The sequence below is a fragment of the Cetorhinus maximus genome, chromosome 32 (assembly GCF_964194155.1).
Source record: "Cetorhinus maximus chromosome 32, sCetMax3.hap1.1, whole genome shotgun sequence".
Taxonomy (NCBI): domain Eukaryota; kingdom Metazoa; phylum Chordata; class Chondrichthyes; order Lamniformes; family Cetorhinidae; genus Cetorhinus; species Cetorhinus maximus.
In genome coordinates, this window is record NC_135910.1 from 21,167,859 (window position 1) to 21,188,788 (window position 20,930).

Sequence of the window (20,930 nt, forward strand, 5' to 3'; positions counted from 1 at the left end):
GGAGAAATGGTATTAAATGACTACTTTGCATCTGTCTTTACAAAGGAAGAAGATGTTACCCAGGCCAAAGTGAGAGAGGAGATAACTGGTATACTAGAAGTATTTACAATTGAGAAGGAGGAGGTGGAAAGGCTAGCTTTACTTAAAATAGATAAAGCATCAGGACTAGATGAGATGCATCCAAGGGTTCTGAGGGAAGTGAATGTGGAAATTACAGAGGCACTAGTGATAATCTTCCAGTCTTCCTTAGACACAGGGGTGGTGCCAGAGGACTGGAGAATTGTGAATGTTACACTTGTTCAAAAAGGAGTGCAAGGATAAAGCCGGCAACTATGGACCACTCAGTTTGACTTCAGTGGCAGGGAAACTTCTGGAAACTACAGTTAAGGACAAAACTTAGACAAGTGCAGGATAAGTAAGGAAAGCCAGCGTAGATTCATTAAGGGAAAATCATGTTTAACTAACTTGCTGGAGTTTTTTGAGGAGGTAACAGAGAAGGTTGATAAGGGCAATGCTGTTGATGTGGTGTATATGGATTTTCAAAAGGCATTTGATACAGTGTCACACAACAGACTTGTGAGCAAAATTCTAGCTCATGGAATAAAAGGAAAAGTATGTACTTGGATAAGAAATTGGCTGAGTAACAGGAAACAGAGAGTAGTGATAAATGGTTGTTTTTCACATTGGAGGAAGGTTTACAGTGAAGTTCCCCCGGGGTCAGTGTTGGGACCCTTCCTCTTCCTGATATATAATAATAACCTAGACTGTGGTGTTCAGGGAAGGATTTCAATATTTGAAGATGATACAAAGATTGGAAACGTTGTCAACTGTGATGGGGATAGTCTTGAACTTTAAAAGGACATGTTGGTGAATTGGACAGACAAGTGGCAGATAAAGTTCAATGCAGAGAAGTTTGGGGTGATTCATTTTGGCAGGAAAAATACGGTGAGACAGTATAAAATAAAGAGAGAAACTCTAAAGGAGGCGCAGGAACAGAGGGACCTCGGTGTACATGTACATAGGTCATTGAAGATGGCAGGGCATGTTGAGAGAACAGTTAATAAAGCATATATTATCTTAGGCTTTATTAATAGAGGCATTGAGTACAAGAGTAAGGAGGTCATGTTGAACTTGTATAAGACACTAGTTAGGCCTTATCTGGAGTACTGTGTCCAGTTCTGGGCGCGATACTTGAGGAAGGATGTGAAGGCATTGGAGAGAGTACAGAGGAGATTCACAAGAATGATTCCAGGGATGAAGAACTGTAGCTATGAGAATAGATTGGAGAGGTTGGGACTGTTTTCCTTGGAGAAAAGGAGGCTGAAAGAAGGTTTGATAGAGGTATTCAAGATCCTGAGGGGTATGGAAAGGGTAAATAATGAGAGTCTGTTCCCACTCAAGAGATCATTAAGAACTAGAGGGCACAGATTGAAAATAATTGGCAAAAGGAGTAAAAGTGAGGTGAGGATTTTTTTTTTTACCGAGAAGGTGGTTGGAGTCTGCAACAAACTTCCTGAGAGGGTGGTGGAGGCAGGTTTGATCAAGGTATTCAAAAGGGAATTGGATTGCTCCCTGAAAAGAAAGAATGTGCAAGGTTACAGGGATAAGGCAGGAGAGTGGGATAAGGTAGAACGTTCTTTCAGAGAGGCAGTGCAGACTCGATGGGCTGAATGGCCTCCATCTGCACTGTAAAGTTTCTGTGATTTCCTCAGTGGGAAGGACATTTTCCCATTGTGGGAGGGGCATTTTCCCAGTTTGGGAGGGATGTGTGCAAGGGTAAAAATAAATAAATATAAAGAAATAAAAACAACTAAATCTTTAAAATAAAAGAAGTAAAATAATTAAAATAAATATTAAAACACATACTTGTGTAATTAAGTAATGTACAACTTTTAGTTGTAGGTGGTACCAGCTTTAATAAGCACAGTAAATTGTAGTACACCTAGGAATTATTCTAAGTTAATTAAAAAAGTAGTTAAATTAACTAAAAGCATAACACCTGTCCTACCTTGTTAATGTTGCAGCTGTGGAATGTGGGTACTTCTGGGTGCCAAGGCAATCCAGGGTAAACACATCTGCAGAAAGTGTAAGCAGCTAGAGGAATTCCAGATCAGGGTTATTGATCTGGAAGCTGAACTGCAGACACTGCGCAATATAAGGGAGGGGGAGAAATACCTGGACACGTTGTTCCATTAGAAGGTCACACCTCTTAGAATAGCATCATCTGTTTTGGACAGCGGTGAGGGACAGGAGGCTGTGACCATTAGGGAGGCAGGTAAAGGGACTGAGCAGATAGTTGTGAAGGAGCCTGAGACTTTGAAATTGTCAGGTACAAGATGTTTGCTACCTATCCGGATGAAAGCGAGGTCTGCAGGGTGGATGAGCAGACTAGCCTTGGCACTATGGAAATTGTTCAAGTGGGAGGAGCAAAAAGGAATGTAGTGGTCGTAGGGGATAGTATAGTGAGGGGAATTGACACTGCTCTCTGCAGCCGAGAGTGAGAGTTCAGACAGCTGTGTTGCCTGCCCAGTGCCAGGGCTCGGGACATCTCTCAGGGCTAGAGAGGAACTTACAGCTGGAGGAGGTGGATCCAGTTGTCATGGTGCATGTAGGTGCCAATGATACAGGCAGGATGAGGAATGAGGTTCTGCATTGGTCAGTTTGAAGAACTAGGCACTAAATTAAGAATTAAGAAATTAAGAAATAATTTGGTGCCTAGGTAATAATCTCTAGATTATTACCTGAGCCGTGTAAAAATTGGAATAGGGAAAATAAGATTAGGGAAAAGAATACATGGCTCAAAGACTGGTGTGAGAGAAGTGGGTTCTGGTTCATGGGACACTGGCTTCAGAACTGGAGCAAGTCAGGGCTGTACCGTTGGGATGGCCTACACCTAAACCATGCTGGGACCAGTGTTCTAGCGAGCTGCATAACTAGGGAAGTAGAGAGGGCTTTAAACTAAACAAGGGAGGCGAGGGATCAAGCTTGGGTAGACATAATAAATCAAGGGGTAGAGTCAAGGCAGGAGGGCAAAATAGAAATATGGGAAATGAGTGTCAGAGAATAGCAGGAAGGGACAGAGAGAAAAAACCTAAGAATACATCAACAGTCAAGACTAGATGTTACAAAGATAACAAAAAGAGAAAATTAAAGGCTCTATATCTGAATGCTCATATCATTCATAACAAAGTAAATGAATTGATAGCGCACAGTGACATAAATAAACTAAGTTCCTTTCCAGCCCTGAGCAAATATCCCGAGGCCTGGCACTGAGTAGGCAGCACAGCTGTTTGGACTCTCGCTCACGGCTGCAGAGAACAATGTCATTTTCGCTCACTATACTGTATTATATTATTTACACTATATTATGGAGACCTAGCTGCAGGGTGACAAGGATTGGGTCTTGCATATTGAGGGATAAATGACATTCAAGAAGAATAGGAAACTAGGTAAAGGTGGAGGGGTAGCACTGTTAATCAAAGATGGCGTTGGTGCAATAGTTAGAGATGACCTTTGTTCAGGAAATCAGGTTGTAGAATTGGTTTGGGTAGAGATGAAGAATAGTTGGGGAAAGAAGTCACTTGTGGGAGTGGTCTACAGGCCCCCTAATAATAACTACAATGTAGGACAAAGTATACAAGTAGAAACATTGGGTGCTTGTGATAAAGGGACGGCAATAATTGTGGGTGATTTTAATCTACATATGAACTGGAAAAATCAGATTGGCAATATAAGGCTGGTTGAGAAGTTCACAGAATGCTTTCGAGATAGTTTCTTAGAGCAGCATGTTCTGGAACCAACCAGAGAGCTAGTTATATTAGACTTGGTACTATGTAATGTGACAGGATTAATTAATGGCTTCAGAGGCACCCCTAGCAGCGAGCACAATATGATTAAATTTTACATCCAGTTTGCAAGGGAGCAGAGCGGGTCTGAAACTGGTATTTTAAACTTAAACAAGGGCAACTATGTGGACATGAAAGCTGAGATAGCTGAAGTGAACTGGGATACTAGGCTAGGATAAGCAGAGAAGCAGTGACAGACATTTAAGGGGATATTTCAGAATACACAGAATAAGTACATTCCTACTATAAAGAACAATTCTAAGGGGAGGACCCTTCATTCTTAACTAAAGAAGTTAAGGAAAGAATCAAACTTAAGGAAAAAGCATATAAATGTGCAAAGGTGAGTGGCAGGTCAGATGATTGGTCAGAATATAAAGAACGGCAGCGAATGGCTAAAAGGTTAATCAGGAGAAAGAAATTAGAGTATGAGAGGAAGCTAGCTAAAAATGGATAGCAAGAGTTTCTACAGGTATTTAAAAAGGAAAAGAGTAAGTAAAGTGAGTGTTGGTCCTTTATAGAGTGACAGTTGGGAGTTAGTATTAGATAATAAGAAAATAACAGATGAAATGAACAAATATTTTGCTTCTGTCTTCACTATAGAAGATATAAAAAACATTCCAGTAATAGCTGTAAATCGGGAGGTGGAGGGGAGAGAGGAACTTGGTGAAATTACAATCGCTAGGGAAGCAGTACTGAGCAAACTGATGGAGCTGTGGGCTGACAAGTCTCCAGGTCCTGATGGACTGCATCCTAGGATCCTAAAAGAGGTGGCTAAGGAGGTAGTAGATGCGTTGGTGTTAATTTTCCAAGATTCCCTAGATTCTGGAAAGGTTCCATTAGACTGGAAAGTAGCAAATATAACCCCTGTATTCAAGAAGGGAAGGAGGCAGAAAACAGGAAACTATAGGCCAGTTAGCTTGACCTCCATGGGGACGTTGTTAGAATTAATCATTAAGAGGTTATAGCTGGGCACTTAGAAAAACTCAAGGTAACCGGGAAGAGTAAGCATGGTTTTGTGAAAGGGGAATCATGTTTAACCAATTTATTGGAGTTCTTTGAAGGAGTAACATGCGCAGTGGATAAAGGGGAGCCTGTAGATGCACTGTATTTGGATTTCCAGAAGGCATTTGATAAGGTGCCAGATCAAAGGTTATTGTGGAAAATAAAAGCTCATGGAGTAGGGGGTAACATATTAGCATGGATAGAGGATTGACTGGCAGAAAACAGCGAGTATGCATAAATGGGTCCTTTTCTGATTGGCAGGATGTGACAAGTGGAATCCCACAGGGGTCTGTGCTGGGGCCTCAACTTTTTACATTTTACATCAATGATTTAGATGAGGGAAGTGAAGACATGGTAGCTAAATTTGCAGATGACACAACGATAGGGAGGAAAGTATGTTGTGAAGAGGACATAAGGAGGTTGCAGACGGATATAGATAGTTTGAGTGAGTGGTCAAAAATCTGGCAGATGGAGTATAATGTGGGAAAATGTGAAGTTGTTCACTTTGGTCAGAATAAAAAAGCAGAGTATTACTTAAATGGAGAACGACTGAAGAATTCCGAGGTACAGAGGGATCTCAGTGTTCTCATGTATGAGTCACAAAAAGTTAGCATACAGGTAAAGCACGTAATCAAGAAGGCGAATGGAACGCTATACTTTATTCTGAGAGGAATTGAACATAAAAGTAAGGATCAGTTATACAGGGCATTGGTGAGACCACATCTCGAATAATGTGTGCAGCCTTGGTCTCCTTATTTAAGGAAGGATGTGAATACATTGGAGGTGGTTCACAGGAGGTTTACTAGATTGATACCTGGAATGAGTTGGTTGTCTTATGAGGAAAGGTTGGACAGACTGGGCTTGTTTCCACTGGAGTTTAGAAGAGTGAGGGGTGAATTGATTGAAGTATACAAGATCCTGAACGGTCTCAACAAGGTGGATGTGGAAAGGATGTTTCCTTTTGCGGGTGAATCCAGAGCTAGGGGTCACTGTTTTAAAATTAGGGGTTGCCCTTTTAGGACAGAGATGGGGAGAATAGTTTTCTCTCAGAGGGTTGTGCGACTTTGGAACCCTGCCTAAGAAGGTGGTGGAGGCGGGGACATTGAATATTTTTAAGGTGGAGATAGATACTTTCTTGTTAGGCAAGGGAATCAAAGGTTATTGGGGATAGATGGGAATGTAGAACGGAAAACACAACCAGACCAGCCATAGTCTTATTGAATGGCGGAGCAGGCTCGAGGGGCCGACTGGCCTTCTTCTGATCCTATTTCATATGTTTGTATCTGTTCTCTCAATAAGGCCAATTTTATCATCACAACTGTTGCCCATGATGAGGTCAACTAATGAGAAAGGAGAAAAAACAAAAACAGAATTACCTGGAAAAACTCAGCAGGTCTGGCAGCATCGGTGGAGAAGAAATCAGTTAACGTTTCGAGCCTTCACGGCCCTTCGGCTTTCAGCTTAATGAGAAAGGAGTCTGGGACCTTCTGACTCTGAGGCCAGGATCTTTAGGTTGGCGAGTGGGGGGGTGGGGCCCGTTCGCTGACGCATAAAATGACGCCGGATGACGTTGGGCAGAACTCCCGACGTTACCTCGCCTCATTTCAATTTTCAGGTCGGCGGGGGGATCAGCCAAATCAGCTGTTCATCTGCCGACCTGGCAAAGGTCTATTGAGGCCATTTAAAAAGTAATTGACATAATTAATGGACCTGCCATTCAACCTTAGGGTTGGTGAGCAGGTCGGGAGCCCTGGCGGGGAATAGAAAAAGCATCAAACCTCATCCACCGGCAGGATGAGGTTTTATCAGGGTTTTTAAAAATGTAATAAATGTTTGAGTTAAAGTGATGGACATGTCCCAACTCATGTGACAGTGTCACATGAGGGGACATGTCAGGGAAATTTTGTTTGTGCACCTTTACCAGTTTTAAATTTGGCGCTGATCTCCTGAGGCAGCACTTAGCCTCAGGGAGATGAGCGCGCTCTTTTGCGTACATGTGTGAAAGAGCGCACTCTCGGCTGAGGGAATGTCCCCCCACCGCCCGCACAGGGAGCGCATAGCGCTTCCTGGCAGACGTCACGCTTGGGGGGCCTTAATTGGTCCGCCCACGTAAAATGGCGTTGCGCCCCCAATTGGGGCCCACACTCGCTCCTGCACTTCCCCCCAACCGGGGGGAAATTCTTCCCTGAGGCTTAGAACCACAATTAATGTTTCGTTGACTCCTGGGGCCTTTGGGATGGGAGTCTTTAAAAAAAAATGACTTTAATGTCTTGCCTGGAGTTACCAAAGTTCAGAGTTTGCAAGCAGTATAGGAACGTATTAGAGCTGCGACCATCCTAGTGAGATAGACTTGTATTCTAGTTTTTAAATCATATAATAATTTATATTAAAAAATTAAGGATCTGTGGTTGGTAAGAGTTATAATTTAAAGATTCCCTGGGTTTAAAATGGTTATTTGCAACACAAAGTCCTGATTTAATTTCCTGCAATTAATCACAATTTCATGCATTCTTCCCAAATTACAATGCTCCACCTTCTAATGGCACCAGGCACTTACCAAGACAATCTCCCAAATCTCGCCTCACAACCTGTGCACGTTCTTAAATGTGCAGCAAGTGTTTGGATGTCAAATTACAGCTCCTACCAGTGCTGGTGATCAAGGAGCTCCCTTTCTTTACGGCACAGAAAGAGCTCATTGTTCAGAACTCAGTGCTGCCAAACTGCAGCCCTTTTCCATTCTGTTTCCCTGTTCTTTTATGTCCATCCTTTTCAAACACTTATCCAATTGTCTATAAAATGATAGCTCTATATTCTGGATAGCATTCTCTGTGTGAAAATATTCTAACTTGCACTCCGTTCCTGAAGTGATAAGCCTCAGTCTGTTCTTCTTACTCATTCAGCAATCAATGAAAATCATCTTTCACAATCAACCCTCAGAGAAACTTTCCTAATTCTGAAACCTTTTATTAGACGATCCCTTAACCTTCGGGTTTTCAAGCTTGGCTTCATAATTATAACTTCCCATCCCTGGTATAATTTACAGTAATTATTGGGCTTTTAGTTACTGACTTGTGATGCTTTTCACTTATTCATTGTACTGTAGGGTTCAAATATTGCAGGACCCAGGTTCAAAATGACAAAATTGGAAACTAGAATGAAAATCTCAAATCGCTACAATATCCCATCAAACACTCCCAGGACAGGTACAGTAAGGAGTTAGATACAGAGTAAAGCTCCCTCCACACTGTCCCCATCAAACACTCCCAGGACAGGTACAGCACGGGGTTAGATACAGAGTAAAGCTCCCTCTACACTGTCCCCATCAAACACTCCCAGGGCAGTTACAGCACGGGGTTAGATACAGAGTAAAGCTCCCTCTACACCGTCCCCATCAAACACTCCCAGGACAGGTACAGCACGGGGTTAGATACAGAGTAAAGCTCCCTCTACACTGTTCCCATCAAACACTCCCAGGACAGGTACAGCACGCGGTTAGATACAGAGTAAAGCTCCCTCTACACTGTCCCCATCAAACACTCCCAGGACAGGTACAGCACGCGGTTAGATACAGAGTAAAGCTCCCTCTACACTGTCCCCATCAAACACTCCCAGGACAGGGACAGCACGCGGTTAGATACAGAGTAAAGCTCCCTCTACACTGTCCCCATCAAACACTCCCAGGACAGGTACAGCACGCGGTTAGATACAGAGTAAAGCTCCCTCTACACTGTCCCCATCAAACACTCCCAGGACAGGTACAGCACGCGGTTAGATACAGAGTAAAGCTCCCTCTACACCGTCCCCATCAAACACTCCCAGGACAGGTACAGCACAGGGTTAGAGGAGCATCATTTGGAATTTGAGATTGGAGTCCCGTGGAGTGCTAATGTTGTTTGTGATTGCCTCACATTATAATGTTGGAGAGCACTCTTAGCTGCCACATCGACCTGCTTTGGTTCCAACTTCAGAATAGCATATAACCTGCTTTACTTGTTCTATAGGCTTCCATTTCTCACACCTGCCACCTTGTAGCTTTATTGAAGGAGTTTGCCTATTTAGTGCCACTTTGTCCTTGAGTTTGGAGTAGTTTTGAGCTATGGTTCTTCAAACGCTAGGATCTTGATTGAAAATGCCTGAACTGAATACGAGAGATTTTATTGTTGGTGGAGATTAAAATTGTTTTGCGTGTGATTGACTGAGTTATTACCGTTTTACTATTACCCTGTTTTCTATCAGCCTCCACTTACTATATATTAAATATATATCTGTCCATGTGTATTAAAGAATTTAAAATCATGGTGTGACTGTTCCTTCTCATAATATCTGCAGCATCTGTTAAATATCAGCCAGCCTGCTGAGTCTCCTCCATTCAAACTGCAGAAATTCTATACAATCCCCCTGGGTCCAGCATCATTCTGTACATTGTGCAAGGTTCCTACACTCTCATCTCCTCAGAGAAACCTTGCTTCAAATCTAATTCCCTGAGAGCTTTTAGTTTCAGCTGCATAGTTTGTAGACCAAACTAGATCGGAGTGAGACTCCTGGATTTTGGGGCAGTGGGTACCAGGGGAGTGGCAATTGCATTATCGGGTCATTGCAGAGGCTTTTACACAAACCAAGGTTTCATATCTTAGAATTTAGAAAGTTAAGGGGAGATTTGATCAAAGTTTTCAAGATATTAAAAAGAACAGATAGGACAAATAAAGAGAAACTATTTCTGCTGGTTGGGGAATCTAGGACTAGGGGGCAGAGTCTAAAAAAATAGAACCAGAGCTTTCAGAAGTCAAGTTAGGAAGCACTTCAATATACAAAGGGCAGTATAGGTTTAGAACTCTCTTGATGCTGGGTTAGTCGTTAATTTTAAATCTGAGATTGACAGATTTTTGTTAACCAGAAGTATTAAGGATTATGGGGCAAGTACATGGAGTTAGGTCATAGATCAGCCATGACCTCATTGAATGGTAGAACAGGCTCGAGGGATTGAATGGCCTCCTCCTGTTCCTATGTGTCGCCTTCCTGAGTCAGGGCTTTTTGAGTGAGAGACTGGAGCTTCATCATTTTCTGTGGAACTGTATCCCACTAAGAGTCAGCAGCTTCCAGCTAAGAGGGCAATATAAGCTTCAGTGTGATTTAATTATTCCTGATGGAGTTAACTTGCTTCTAATACTGTTGCTTGTCTTCTTTGCCTCCAGTTCTCTGTTTGCTTCAATGCCAGAATGGAGGGGTGTGCATACGAAAGGACCGTTGCCACTGCCCTTCAGGGTTCACCGGAAAATTCTGTCAGATCCCCATTCCGTCTGCCAGCAGCCAGGTTAACATCAGCTTACCAACAGGAGACCCAGGCTCAGATCATAAACCTCGAGTGGAAACTGTGTACACTCTCCCTCTCTCCAACCAACAGCTTCCAAACCAAAGTAAGAGGAACTGCTCACAATAGAAATTGTTGTTTCTTTGTGTGTTTGTGAGGAACAGTGGTCCTGCATTGTTATTTGATACTAGATTCAAACTTCAGCATAAAATAGGGCTGAAAATAATGTTGACGATGTCGTGGTGCAAATGGCAAATGCACTTGCACCAACATTCCATTCCCTGCTGTTCTAACTGTTTATATTTTAACCCAGTGATCTGTTGCCTGGGATCTCACCCTCCTCCCGGACAACATGAAGCAGAGGGCAAATGCAGCAATATCAGGCTTTGTGCCCAGTGAGTCGATCAGACATATTGGTTTCGCACTGATGAAACTTCTGACTTCCTCCTAACTGAAATAGTTCACTGAAAGTTCAGGATCTCTCTGTGGGTCAGACTCATTGATTCCAGACAAAAGCAAAAATTGCTGGAAAAGCTCAGCAGCTCTGACAGCATCTGTGGAGAGAAAGACAGAGTTAACGTTTCGAGTCCATATGACTCTTCTACAGAGCTCTGAACAAGAGTCATACGGACTCAAAACATTAACTCTTTCTTTCTCTCCACAGATGCTGCCAGACCTGCTGAGTATTTCCAGCACTTTTTGTTTTTGTTTTAGATTTCCAGTATCCGCAGTATTTTGCCTTTATCATTGATTCCACAGCTGTTTGTCCCTGATACACTCACATGGTCTTGCAATATTTACCATGCTCACTTTAACAGCTTTAGAACTAAGCCATCTTCTGTGGTTTGTACAGCAGTTCACAACTCTGTTAGCTATAAATTTATTTGTAGGTTATTAAGATTAACCTAGTCTGCAGTAATTGAAGATTAATCTCCTAGTCACTCCTGCAAACAACCCAGGAGAAAATCACAGTGACTTTAAAACAAATTGTGTTTTTTTTTCTCTTTTGTTTATTTGTTATAAAAATATCAGAGCTGGGAGTGGGAGTTTGGGACCGGGAGTCGATTGGAATTTGGGAATGGGAGTTTATGGGAGTTTGGGAGTGGGAGCCTAATGGAATTTGGGAATGGGAATTTGTGGAAGTTTGGGACTGGGAGTCTAATGGAATTTGGGAATGGGGAGTTTGTGGGAGTTTGGGACTGGGAGTCTAATGGAATTTGGGAATGGGGAGTTTGTGGGAGTTTGGGAGTGGGAGCCTAACGGAATTTGGGAATGGGAGTTTGGGACTGGGAGTCTAACAAAATTTGGGAATGGGGAGTTTGTGGGAGGTTGGGACTGGGAGTCAAATGGAATTTGGGAATGGGAGTTTGGGAATAGGAGTTTGTGAGAGTTTGAGTGGCAGGATTTTGGAGGTCATGTGCTGAAATGTCCAACCAGAGTCAGGGACCCTAGTTATTAAACCCATTAACTGTCCATACTGGTAAAGGAGTTTCTCCCAAAACATAAACATGAACCTTGCGTCCACTTATCAACTTGTATATTTCCAGCATTCCTGTCTTATTTTTCATTTCCTGTTGATTATAAAGAAACTGGTGAAAAACCATAACTTACAATAGCATTAGTGTGCATTTGGAAAAAGTTTGGCTCAATTAGGGAGAGTCAGCTCAGATTTATAAAGGGCAGGTCAAGCTTGACTAATTTAATTAAAATCTTTGTCTAAATTATTGACAAAGTAAATGAACCAAATAATTAATGTGAGTTCAATATATTTGAATTTTGAAATAAAATTTGGTGAAGTGCCAAACTGGAGATATGTTGTAAAGATTAAGGCCTGTGGTATTAAAATGATTCAATGACCCAGCAGTAGAAGGCTGAGGATAAAAACAGGGAGTAAGTGGATAGTTCCTGACATCAGGAATCTTGTTCTCTTGTTAATAATTTGGCTGGCTTGGGCATGGTCACAGAGAGGTAAATATCAAATTTTGGTGATATCCAATTAAAGGGGCAAGGCTGCCTTGGGCAGGAAGTACAGATGTGGACAGGAAACAAATGTATTTGGTAAGGAAAGAGAAAACTGAAACATTCCAGAATATGGAGCGCATAACCATAAATGGCAACTGAAACTGAGTCAGTCATAGCCTCTAAGAGGGAATTACAAAGAGGAAAAATATTGAACAGTGAAATAAAAATAAGGAAATAGGATGAAGTTAGAGAGTGAAACTGGTGCAAACAGTTACAATGACCTACTGAACTCCTCAGTAATGAAACTGCAATTCTATGATTTTATAAATTATTGGTTAGGATGGACCCAGATTCCATACCCATGCTGTGTCAAACTGGCTAATCTCAACTAGGGTCAACACTTTATGGTCCCTGGTCTAGGGAGGGGAAATATCAGCCAGGGTTCCAGCTCCTGATCAGAATCCATTGAGCCCTGGTGGAGTGAGTATGTGGCTAAGGACATTCTGTGATGCCTCTACAGTGAAACCCGCTCCCCGAGCTCACGCTCCAAGGATGGGCCCCCGAGTGAGGCTTCGCAGTTGAACTTCCTTCGCATTCAAGAGAGCTGGGGAAAACATTGAAGGGAATTCCTTCAGCCTTCACCAGATGGGCAACTTCAGTCTGCTCACAGCTTGTTTAATTGACCTCCGGAAAGTTTTGAATTGGGGTGAAGAGGCAAGTCCAGAATGTTCTGTGGTCAGTGGAGGTCTAAATGAATTCTATGGATGGTATGTCTGCACTGAGGGGGTTGGGTGGGGGGAGGGGTGGCAAAGCGTAGACTACAATTGGCTGAGGGGATGGGCTTACACTTGATGACTGCAAGGGGTTCTATTATTTTTAATTTGTCTAAACAAAAGGATATATATATTGTAGAAAGCTTATTGATGTAACAAACACTCATTATAGAAAGTGGGACTCTGAGGAAGGGACTGAACTGGCAACTTTAAACAGTCCAGTTACTGTGGAGAACAAGCCTGGGAGAGATTGCCAGGCAGCTAATGAGGCTCCTGAAGCCAAGCACAGGACCACTTGCTTCCAGGCACAATAACACTTAACAAGAACCATTTAATAAACCTATTTATCGTCATTTTAATGTTTGGCCAGTCAGAACATTAATCTTGTCCCGGGATAATTAATTGTCACCTACACAGGGGCACAATGGGAACCATTGTTTGAGTTCACAGCTGATGACATGGGAATTGTGATGCTGTTGTACAGATTTGAAACTACTTTGCAAGTAGCCAGACACAAACGGTTGTGAGAAACAGATTGAAATGGTTTTATGCGCCACTAAAAACAGCAACAGGCATCATAAATAACTGGAAATTATATTTCTTCATGGCCCCGCACTCCCTACATCTCTCTAACCTCCTCCAGCTTGCAAAGTCCTATCCCCAGATCTTTGCATTCCTCCGACTTTTGCCTCTTGTGCATATGCCCCACTTTGTTCACCCCTGCATTAACATTTGTGCCTTCAGCTGTAGGATCTAAACTCTGAAATTCACCTTTGTAAACCTCTCCATCTCTTATTCCTCTTTTAAGGCTCTGCTTAAAACTCAACTCTTTGACCAACATTTCGTCACAATTCCTCAATACCTCCTTCTTTGGCTCAGTGTTGACTTTTCCCTGATTATGTTTCTGTGAAGTGCCTTGGAATGTTTTTCTACATTAAAGGTGCTACATCAATGAACATTATAGTTAATTAAGAATTTCCTCTCTTTGTTTAAGTCTGAGTCTGGATGGGCCTATGTTTATAAGAAAGCTTCAGCAAACTCTCTTGTGTCTCCTACCTGTTGGTTAAAAGACCAATGTTTCTAATTAAGGGCCCAATTGTAGATACCCAATGTAGAACATAGTTGCCGGTCTAGCGTGTGGTGTGGATCATTGCCACACAGTTCCATAATCTTCCTTGAATTAACTGATTCCAATAGTGCTAGTATTGGCGTTAGAACCCATTGGTTAAGGGGGAAATGAGCTAAGATTTCTGCAGACAAGCAGCAAAACAAAACAGACTCCCAGAAAAAGCAATTCATTGGGTTTATTGGTGGCCTTTAAGGAGCTGGATTAGCTGTAAAGCTGAGTTGTTAGGGAGAAGATTAAGATGGGTTAAGATGCTACCCAGGCCATGGTGAAAGAGGAGGTAATCCATAGACTAGGGTTTAAAATTGATAAGGAGGAGGCATTGGATAGGCTGCCTGTACTTAAAGTTGGTAAGACACCAGAGCCAGATAAGATGCACCCAAGGATACTGAGGTAAATGAGAGTGGCAATTGCAGAGGAGGCACTGGCCATAATTTTGAAGTCTTCCTTAGGCTCAGGGATGGTGCCAGAGGACTGGAGAATTGCAAACATTTCACTTTGCTCAAAAAAGTGGGTAAAGATGAGCCCAATAATTACAAACCAGTCAGTTTAACTTCAGCAGTGGGGAAACTTATAGAAACTATAATTCGGGACAAAATTAATAGTCACATAGAGAAATGTGGGTTAATTGGAGAACCAGCATGGATTTCTTAAGGAAAAATCATGTTTAACTAACTTGCTGGAGTTTTTTGAAGAAGTAAAAGACAGGGTTAATGAGGACAATGCTGTTGATGTGCACATGGACTTCCAAAAAGCATTTGATACAGTGTCACACACAGACTTGTGAGCAACGTTATAGCTCATGGAATAAAAGGGACAGTAGCAACATGGATACGGAATTGGCTGAGCGACAGGAAACAGAGTGCAGTGGACCATGGATGTTTTTCAGGCTCGAGGAAGGTTTGTAGTGTGGTTCCCCAGGGGTCAGTGTTGGGACCCTTGCTTTTCCTGATATATATTAATGACCTAGACCTTGGTGTGCAGGGCACAATTTCAAAGTTTGCAGACGATGCAAAACTTGTGAACTGTGCGGAGGATATTGAGATAGTTGATACGCTGGTTTTAGTTTTCCAAAATTCCCTGGATTCGGGGAAGGTTCCATTCGATTGGAAAATAGGGAATGTAACTCCTTTATTTAAAAAGGGAGGGAGACTGAAAGCAGGAAACTACAGGCCAGTTAGCCTAACATCTATCATAGGGAAAATGTTAGAAGCTACTATTAAAGATATTAAAGATGTTGCAGGGCACTTAGAAAAAATCAGGGTAATCAGGCAGGGTCACCATGGTTTTGTGAAAGGGAAACCATGTTTAACCAATTTGTTAGAGTTCTTTGTGCTGTGGATAAAGGGGAACCGGTGGGTGTATGGTACATATGATGGGATTTTCTGGTCCTGCCAGTGGCAGGCAGGACGGGAAAATGTGGAGAACGGACAAAATTCAGTTTCTTGCCGGTGTTAAAAAAAAGTTGCAGTTTTCCATTCCAGACTCTCATGGTGGATTAGTTAGCCTGCCGCGCTAGGTCAGGAACTGTATTTGTATTCATTTGAGTATCATGAATATTCATCAAGAAGGCAGCCCACCAGAATCATGCCCCCACTCTAGATCAAATGGCAACACCGGCGGTTAATTAGACCGGCATGATTCACAACCTCATATAAGTGACATGCATCTGGCAAATGCCACTTCATTCATAACCTCGAGGTATGTTCACCTACCCTTCATTGCGCTGCACTCGCGGCTGCTCTGACTCCGTGCCAAGGCTGTGCAGCCAAGACCAGTGGGGACTCAAGAGGGGTTCAGAGCAAGGCTTACCATGCAAGACCAGCGAGACGGCGGGGGTTGGGTGTAAGGGGCTGGAGAGTAAAGGCTTGACTGAGGGGCGATTACTGGGGAAGAAAGCACACAGACACATGACCAGGGGGTGAAATTAGCCAGGGCAGAAAGCAGACCCAATCCTGGACACGGGTAGTCAGAGCCACAAAGCAGAGTCACTCCTGTGGATCTGTGCCACAATTTAGCGGGCTATGCCTGGCATGCCTGTCCAGGGAGGGGGAGGGCCTGTCAGTCCTGCATCAGTTGAGCCCAGCATAATGCGCAGATGTGGTCAGTCCTTCATGCACGTCGGTCCTGGGTCACAGCCACAGTCAGGGGAGGTATCTGCAGCCTGTAGATGGGGAACAGTTAATGTGGGAGGGGGGGCGGCACTCAATGGTCTCATAGGCTGGGTGGGCTCTGTAAGCCACAGTACATTGGGCCTCCAGATGGGGAGGAGTCAGGTCTACATGGGGCATCAGGACATCAGCATCAAATGGTTAAGGGGGGAGGACAGGGATATCAACCACTATAGTGATGGAATCAAGGATTAAAGGGGCACGATTCTTCCCGAAAGATGGGAGGGATTTCAGTAGTCATGGGGGGTGGTGGTGAGGGTTGTGGGCTTGAAGCTGGTGTGGTAGTAAAACCTCAGCACCACCATTTTTCAAGTTGACCTATTGACGCAGGACAAAAACAAGTGGTGAAAAAAATTGCCAGGGGAGGCCTGCCAGGGAGGAGTCGACTACTGCACTTGTGGGTTGATTGAAGGGGTACCCAACTGATTTCCGCTTTTCCAAATGGAAAGGAAGACACAGCTGAGACATGTTAGGAACAGTCAAATGCCAGTGAAGGGAATGTGGCGCCTTAACTCATGTTGCGCATTCTTGCACGAGCAGAAACCCGATTGGGGCCATTGCAGGACTGGTTTCCAAAGACCCTTTGTTCCTCTTGTGGGAAATCCCAAGTGTCAGAAGGAACCAATTGAAAAGGGGCCATGGGCCAAAATGCACATGCCTAATGGCCCTAAGAACTCTAAACCTTGCCTTCCCCCAATTTAGAACTTTGATTTCTGGCCCATCCTTGTCCTTTTCCATAACAACCTTGAATCTAACGGAGTTATGATCACTATCTGCAAAATGCTCCCCCACTGATACCTCTAACACTTGCCCGGCTTCATTCCCTAAAATTAAGTCCAGGACCGCCCCCTCTCTTGTAGGACCTTCTACGTACTGGCTTAAAAAGCTCTCCTGGACGCATTTTAAGAATTCCGCTCCCTCTAAACCTATCACACTATGACTAACCCAGTTAATGTTGGGGAAGTTGAAATCTCCCACTATTACTACCCTATTATTTTTACACTTCCCTGAAATTTGCCTACATATCTGCTCTTCTATTTCTCTCTGACTGTTTGGGAGCCTATAGTACACTCCCAGTGATGTGATTGCTCCTTTTTTGTTTTTCAGTTCTGCCCATATGGCTTCATTTGAGGAGCCTTCTAAGATGTCATCCCTCCTTACTGCTGTAATTGATTCCTTGACTGAAATTGCGATACCCCCTCCTCTTTTACCTCCTTCCCTGTCTCGCCTGAAGACCCTATATCCTGGAATATTGAGCTGCCAATCCTGCCCCTCCCTCAACCATGTCTCTGTGACAGCAATGACATCATACTTCCATGTGTTAATTTGTGCCCTCAACTCATCTGCCTTATTCGTCAGACTCTTTGCGTTAAAATAAATATCATCCAACCTTGCCAAACTCCCTTGTGCCTTAACTGGCCTATAATTTTTATGCCTTCCAGACTCACTTGCTCTCTCTTCTAATTTTGTCTGTGTCTCCCCCTGCTGAACCTCCTCTTAGGATCCCATCCCCCTGCCAAGTTAGTTTAAACCCTCCCCAACAGCACTAGCAAACTTCCCCGCAAGGATGTTGGTCCCATTCCGGTTCAGGTGCAACCCGTCCGCTTTGTACAGGTCCCACCACCCCCAGAAACGGCCCCACTGTCCCAGAAATCTAAAGCCCTCCCTCCTGCACCTTCTCTCTGGCCACACATTCATCTAGACTAACCTCCTATTTCTATTCTCACTAGCGCGTGGCGCCGGAAGTAATCCAGAGATTACTATCTTTGAGGCCCTGTTTTTTAATCTGTTTCCTAGCTCCCTAAATTCTGCTTGCAGGACCTCATCTCCCTTTCTACCTATGTTGTTGGTACCAATATGTACCACGATCTCTTGTCTGTTTGCCCTCCCCCTTTAGAATGCCCTGCAGCTGTTCAGTGACATCCTTGACCCTGGCACCAGGGAGGCAACATATCATCCTGGAGTCACATCGACGGCCACAGAAATGCCTGTCTGTTCCCCTTACTAACGAGTCTCCTACCACTATTGCTCTTCCCCTCTTTTTCCTTCCCCCGTGTGCAGTGCCATGAGCGTGGCTGCACTCCCAGAGGAACCGTCACCCTCACTGTTTTCCAACACAGAGAAACAGCTCTTTAGCAAGGTGCACCGTGGGGATTTCCTGACTACCTGCCTGGCGCCTTTCTTCAGGCTGATGGTCACCCATTCCCTCTCTGTCTGCAATTCTGTAAGCTGTGGGGTGACCACGTCTAAAAACATGCTATCCACGAAACTCTCAGCCTCGTGGATGCACCTCAGGGTCTCCAGCTGCTGCTCAAGCTCCGAAACCCGGAGCTCAAGTAGCTGCAATTGGTGGCACTTCCTGCACACGTGGTCAGTCAGAGCGCAAGGAATGTCTAGGACTCCCCACATGTTGCAGGCGGGACATAACACAGGACTGAGCTGCCCTGCCATGCCTCTAGGTGAATTAAAAACCCTTACTTTAAGTTAAATACAGTAAAAAAAAGTTAAATTATTTATGTACTTTAAATAAAAACTAGAACCCCTACCTTTCCTTAGCTTAATCTATTTTAAACTGGAGAAAAACTGGAGAAAAAAACTGGAGAAAAAGGTGCACAAGATTAGGAGGGGCCTAGATAGAGTAGACAGGGATGCCCAGTTTCCCCTAGTGGAGAGGTCGGTTACCAGGGGGCACAGATTTAAGTTGAATGGTAGAAAAATTAGAGGGGGCATGAGGCAAATCTTCTTCACCCAGAGGGTGGTGGGTGTTTGGAATTGTCTGTCTGGTTTGGTGGTGAAGGCAGAAACCCTCAACTCATTTAAAAGGCCCCTGGATCTGCATCTAAAGTGCTGTAACCTGCAAAGCTATGGACTGGGTGCTGGAAGGTGGGATTAGAATGGGCAGCTAGTTTTTTTATCCTTTTTTGTCCAGTGCAGACATGATGGGCTGAATGGCCTCTTTCTGTGCCGTGGCTTTTCCTTGTTTCTATGGGTACATGCCCTACCGGTGATCCAGAAGGCTATAATAGTGCTCCAAGGGACTAAATGGGGATGTAATATCTGGATGAAAGTGACCCATGGAGTCCACAATGACTCCCTAGTTAGTGACTGGAAGGTGACCATTTCAGGCTTACGTTGATTCATGTTTCTGTTCAATATTCCCGCAGAAACGAGCATGAGTGCCTCATGGATGGAGCAGGCAATGTTGTGTTCATTCTGGCAATCAGGCAACTCAGGAGGAAGAGAAGAAGGGCCTGTCACCACCAGGCTGGGCAAAGGGAAGAGCCTCACCCTGATGAACAAGGGCCTTCAGGGCCTCAAGACCCAGAAGCTGAGGCTGTCAGAGCTATTGAGCGGAAGCGTCTAGCAAGACCCTCAGGTGCACAAAAGACACCTCTCGTACCTCCAGATGAGCAAGATACAGTGCTGTAGATGTTTCTGCGTGTCTAGGGATGTGGTGTCTCATATCTGCCACATTCTCTGGGAGAAACTGATGCTGCAGGGACTGGGAGACCACCCATTGCCAGTGGCTCTAAAAGTGACCACCGCTCTGAACATCTTCGGGAGTGGCTCATTCCGGGGTTTCACTGGGGATCTCTGCGATTTTTCTCAAGCATTTGCTCACAAATGCATTCGAGAGGTACGGATGCCCTGTTTGGAAGTCAGGTAGGCTGCCAGAGCCGTGGGCTTTGCAGTGATCTCCGGATTCCGACAGATGCAGGGTGCCATTGACTGCACTTATGTGGCTTGAAGAGTTCCCTGGCAACAGCCAGTGCAATTTGTCAACAGGAAGGGGTTCTGCTCTCTCAATGTGCAGCTGGTCTGCAACCACCAGAAGCAGATAATGCAGGTATGTATGAGATGCCCTGGAATCTCCCACGACTCGTCATTCACAGGTACCACCGAACTTCCAGGGTCCTCAGCGCATCCAGGGTGGCTTCTCGGTGACAAAGGCTACCCGCAAAAGACAAGATTGATGATGCCTATTTGGTGGCCAAAAGGTGTCTCAGAGGAGGGCTACAATGCTGCTCATGCTGCAACACACTCCTTGATTGAGCAGACCATTGGCATCATGCAGATGCGTTTTCAATGTCTGGACAGGTCAGGCGGCACAGTTCAGTACTCTCCCCAGAGGGTCTCATGCATCATCGTTGTGCTCTGCACAGCCTGGCTCTCCAAAGGGGGGATGTCTTGCCAGAACGAGAGATGGAGGAGCTGCATGTTTCCTCTGATGATGAGGATGTTGGGTGGGCTGAGCTCGTTGAGGGCAAGGAAACTGAGGCTCCAGAAGAAGACACCATGGCACGGGCCAGATGAGGCAGGCGCGCACATGACATGCTTAGAGGCACCAGGTTCCAGGAGGATGATGAGAATAGCTCGTACAAGTCTCTTTAACCAGTGCCCTCCATGCTGGGCCCACCTTACCACCTTGGTTACAATCCTACTCGTCTCAACACAGCACATCTACCTCTGAATGAGTAGTTACACTGTCACATCATTGTCCTCATCCTTGGAAGGTGTGGCAACCTTGGGAGCATGTGGTCTTTCTGTTATGGAATAATAACTGCAACATAGCTTTTTGTGTGCAGAGTTTAGATGGTGCAGCCTCTTCAAGCATCTCAGCAATATTCCACTGCCTTAGTAGCCTTCAAGAGGCAGGAGCAGCACTGCGATCCTCAGTGCTCTCATGGCAAGGAGAACAATCATCACTCAGCGGTTTTCACTTTCATGTGTGAGTTTGATTCT

The 20,930-nt window shown here is 44.3% G+C and overlaps 1 protein-coding gene across 5 annotated transcripts in view; it reads left to right on the plus strand.

Moving 5' to 3' along the window:
- LOC144671387 (latent-transforming growth factor beta-binding protein 4-like) overlaps window positions 1-20,930 on the plus strand; it is a 257,647-nt gene that overhangs the window by 172,647 nt on the left and 64,070 nt on the right. For 4 of the 5 annotated variants that reach the window (XM_078533270.1, XM_078533271.1, XM_078533272.1 and 1 more), the window contains one exon: window positions 10,040-10,261. The exons of the other annotated variant lie outside the window; for it this stretch is intronic. In XM_078533270.1, the coding sequence (XP_078389396.1) occupies window positions 10,040-10,261 (222 nt within the window). The remainder of the gene's footprint in view (window positions 1-10,039; window positions 10,262-20,930) is intronic. 5 annotated transcript variants of the gene reach the window in all.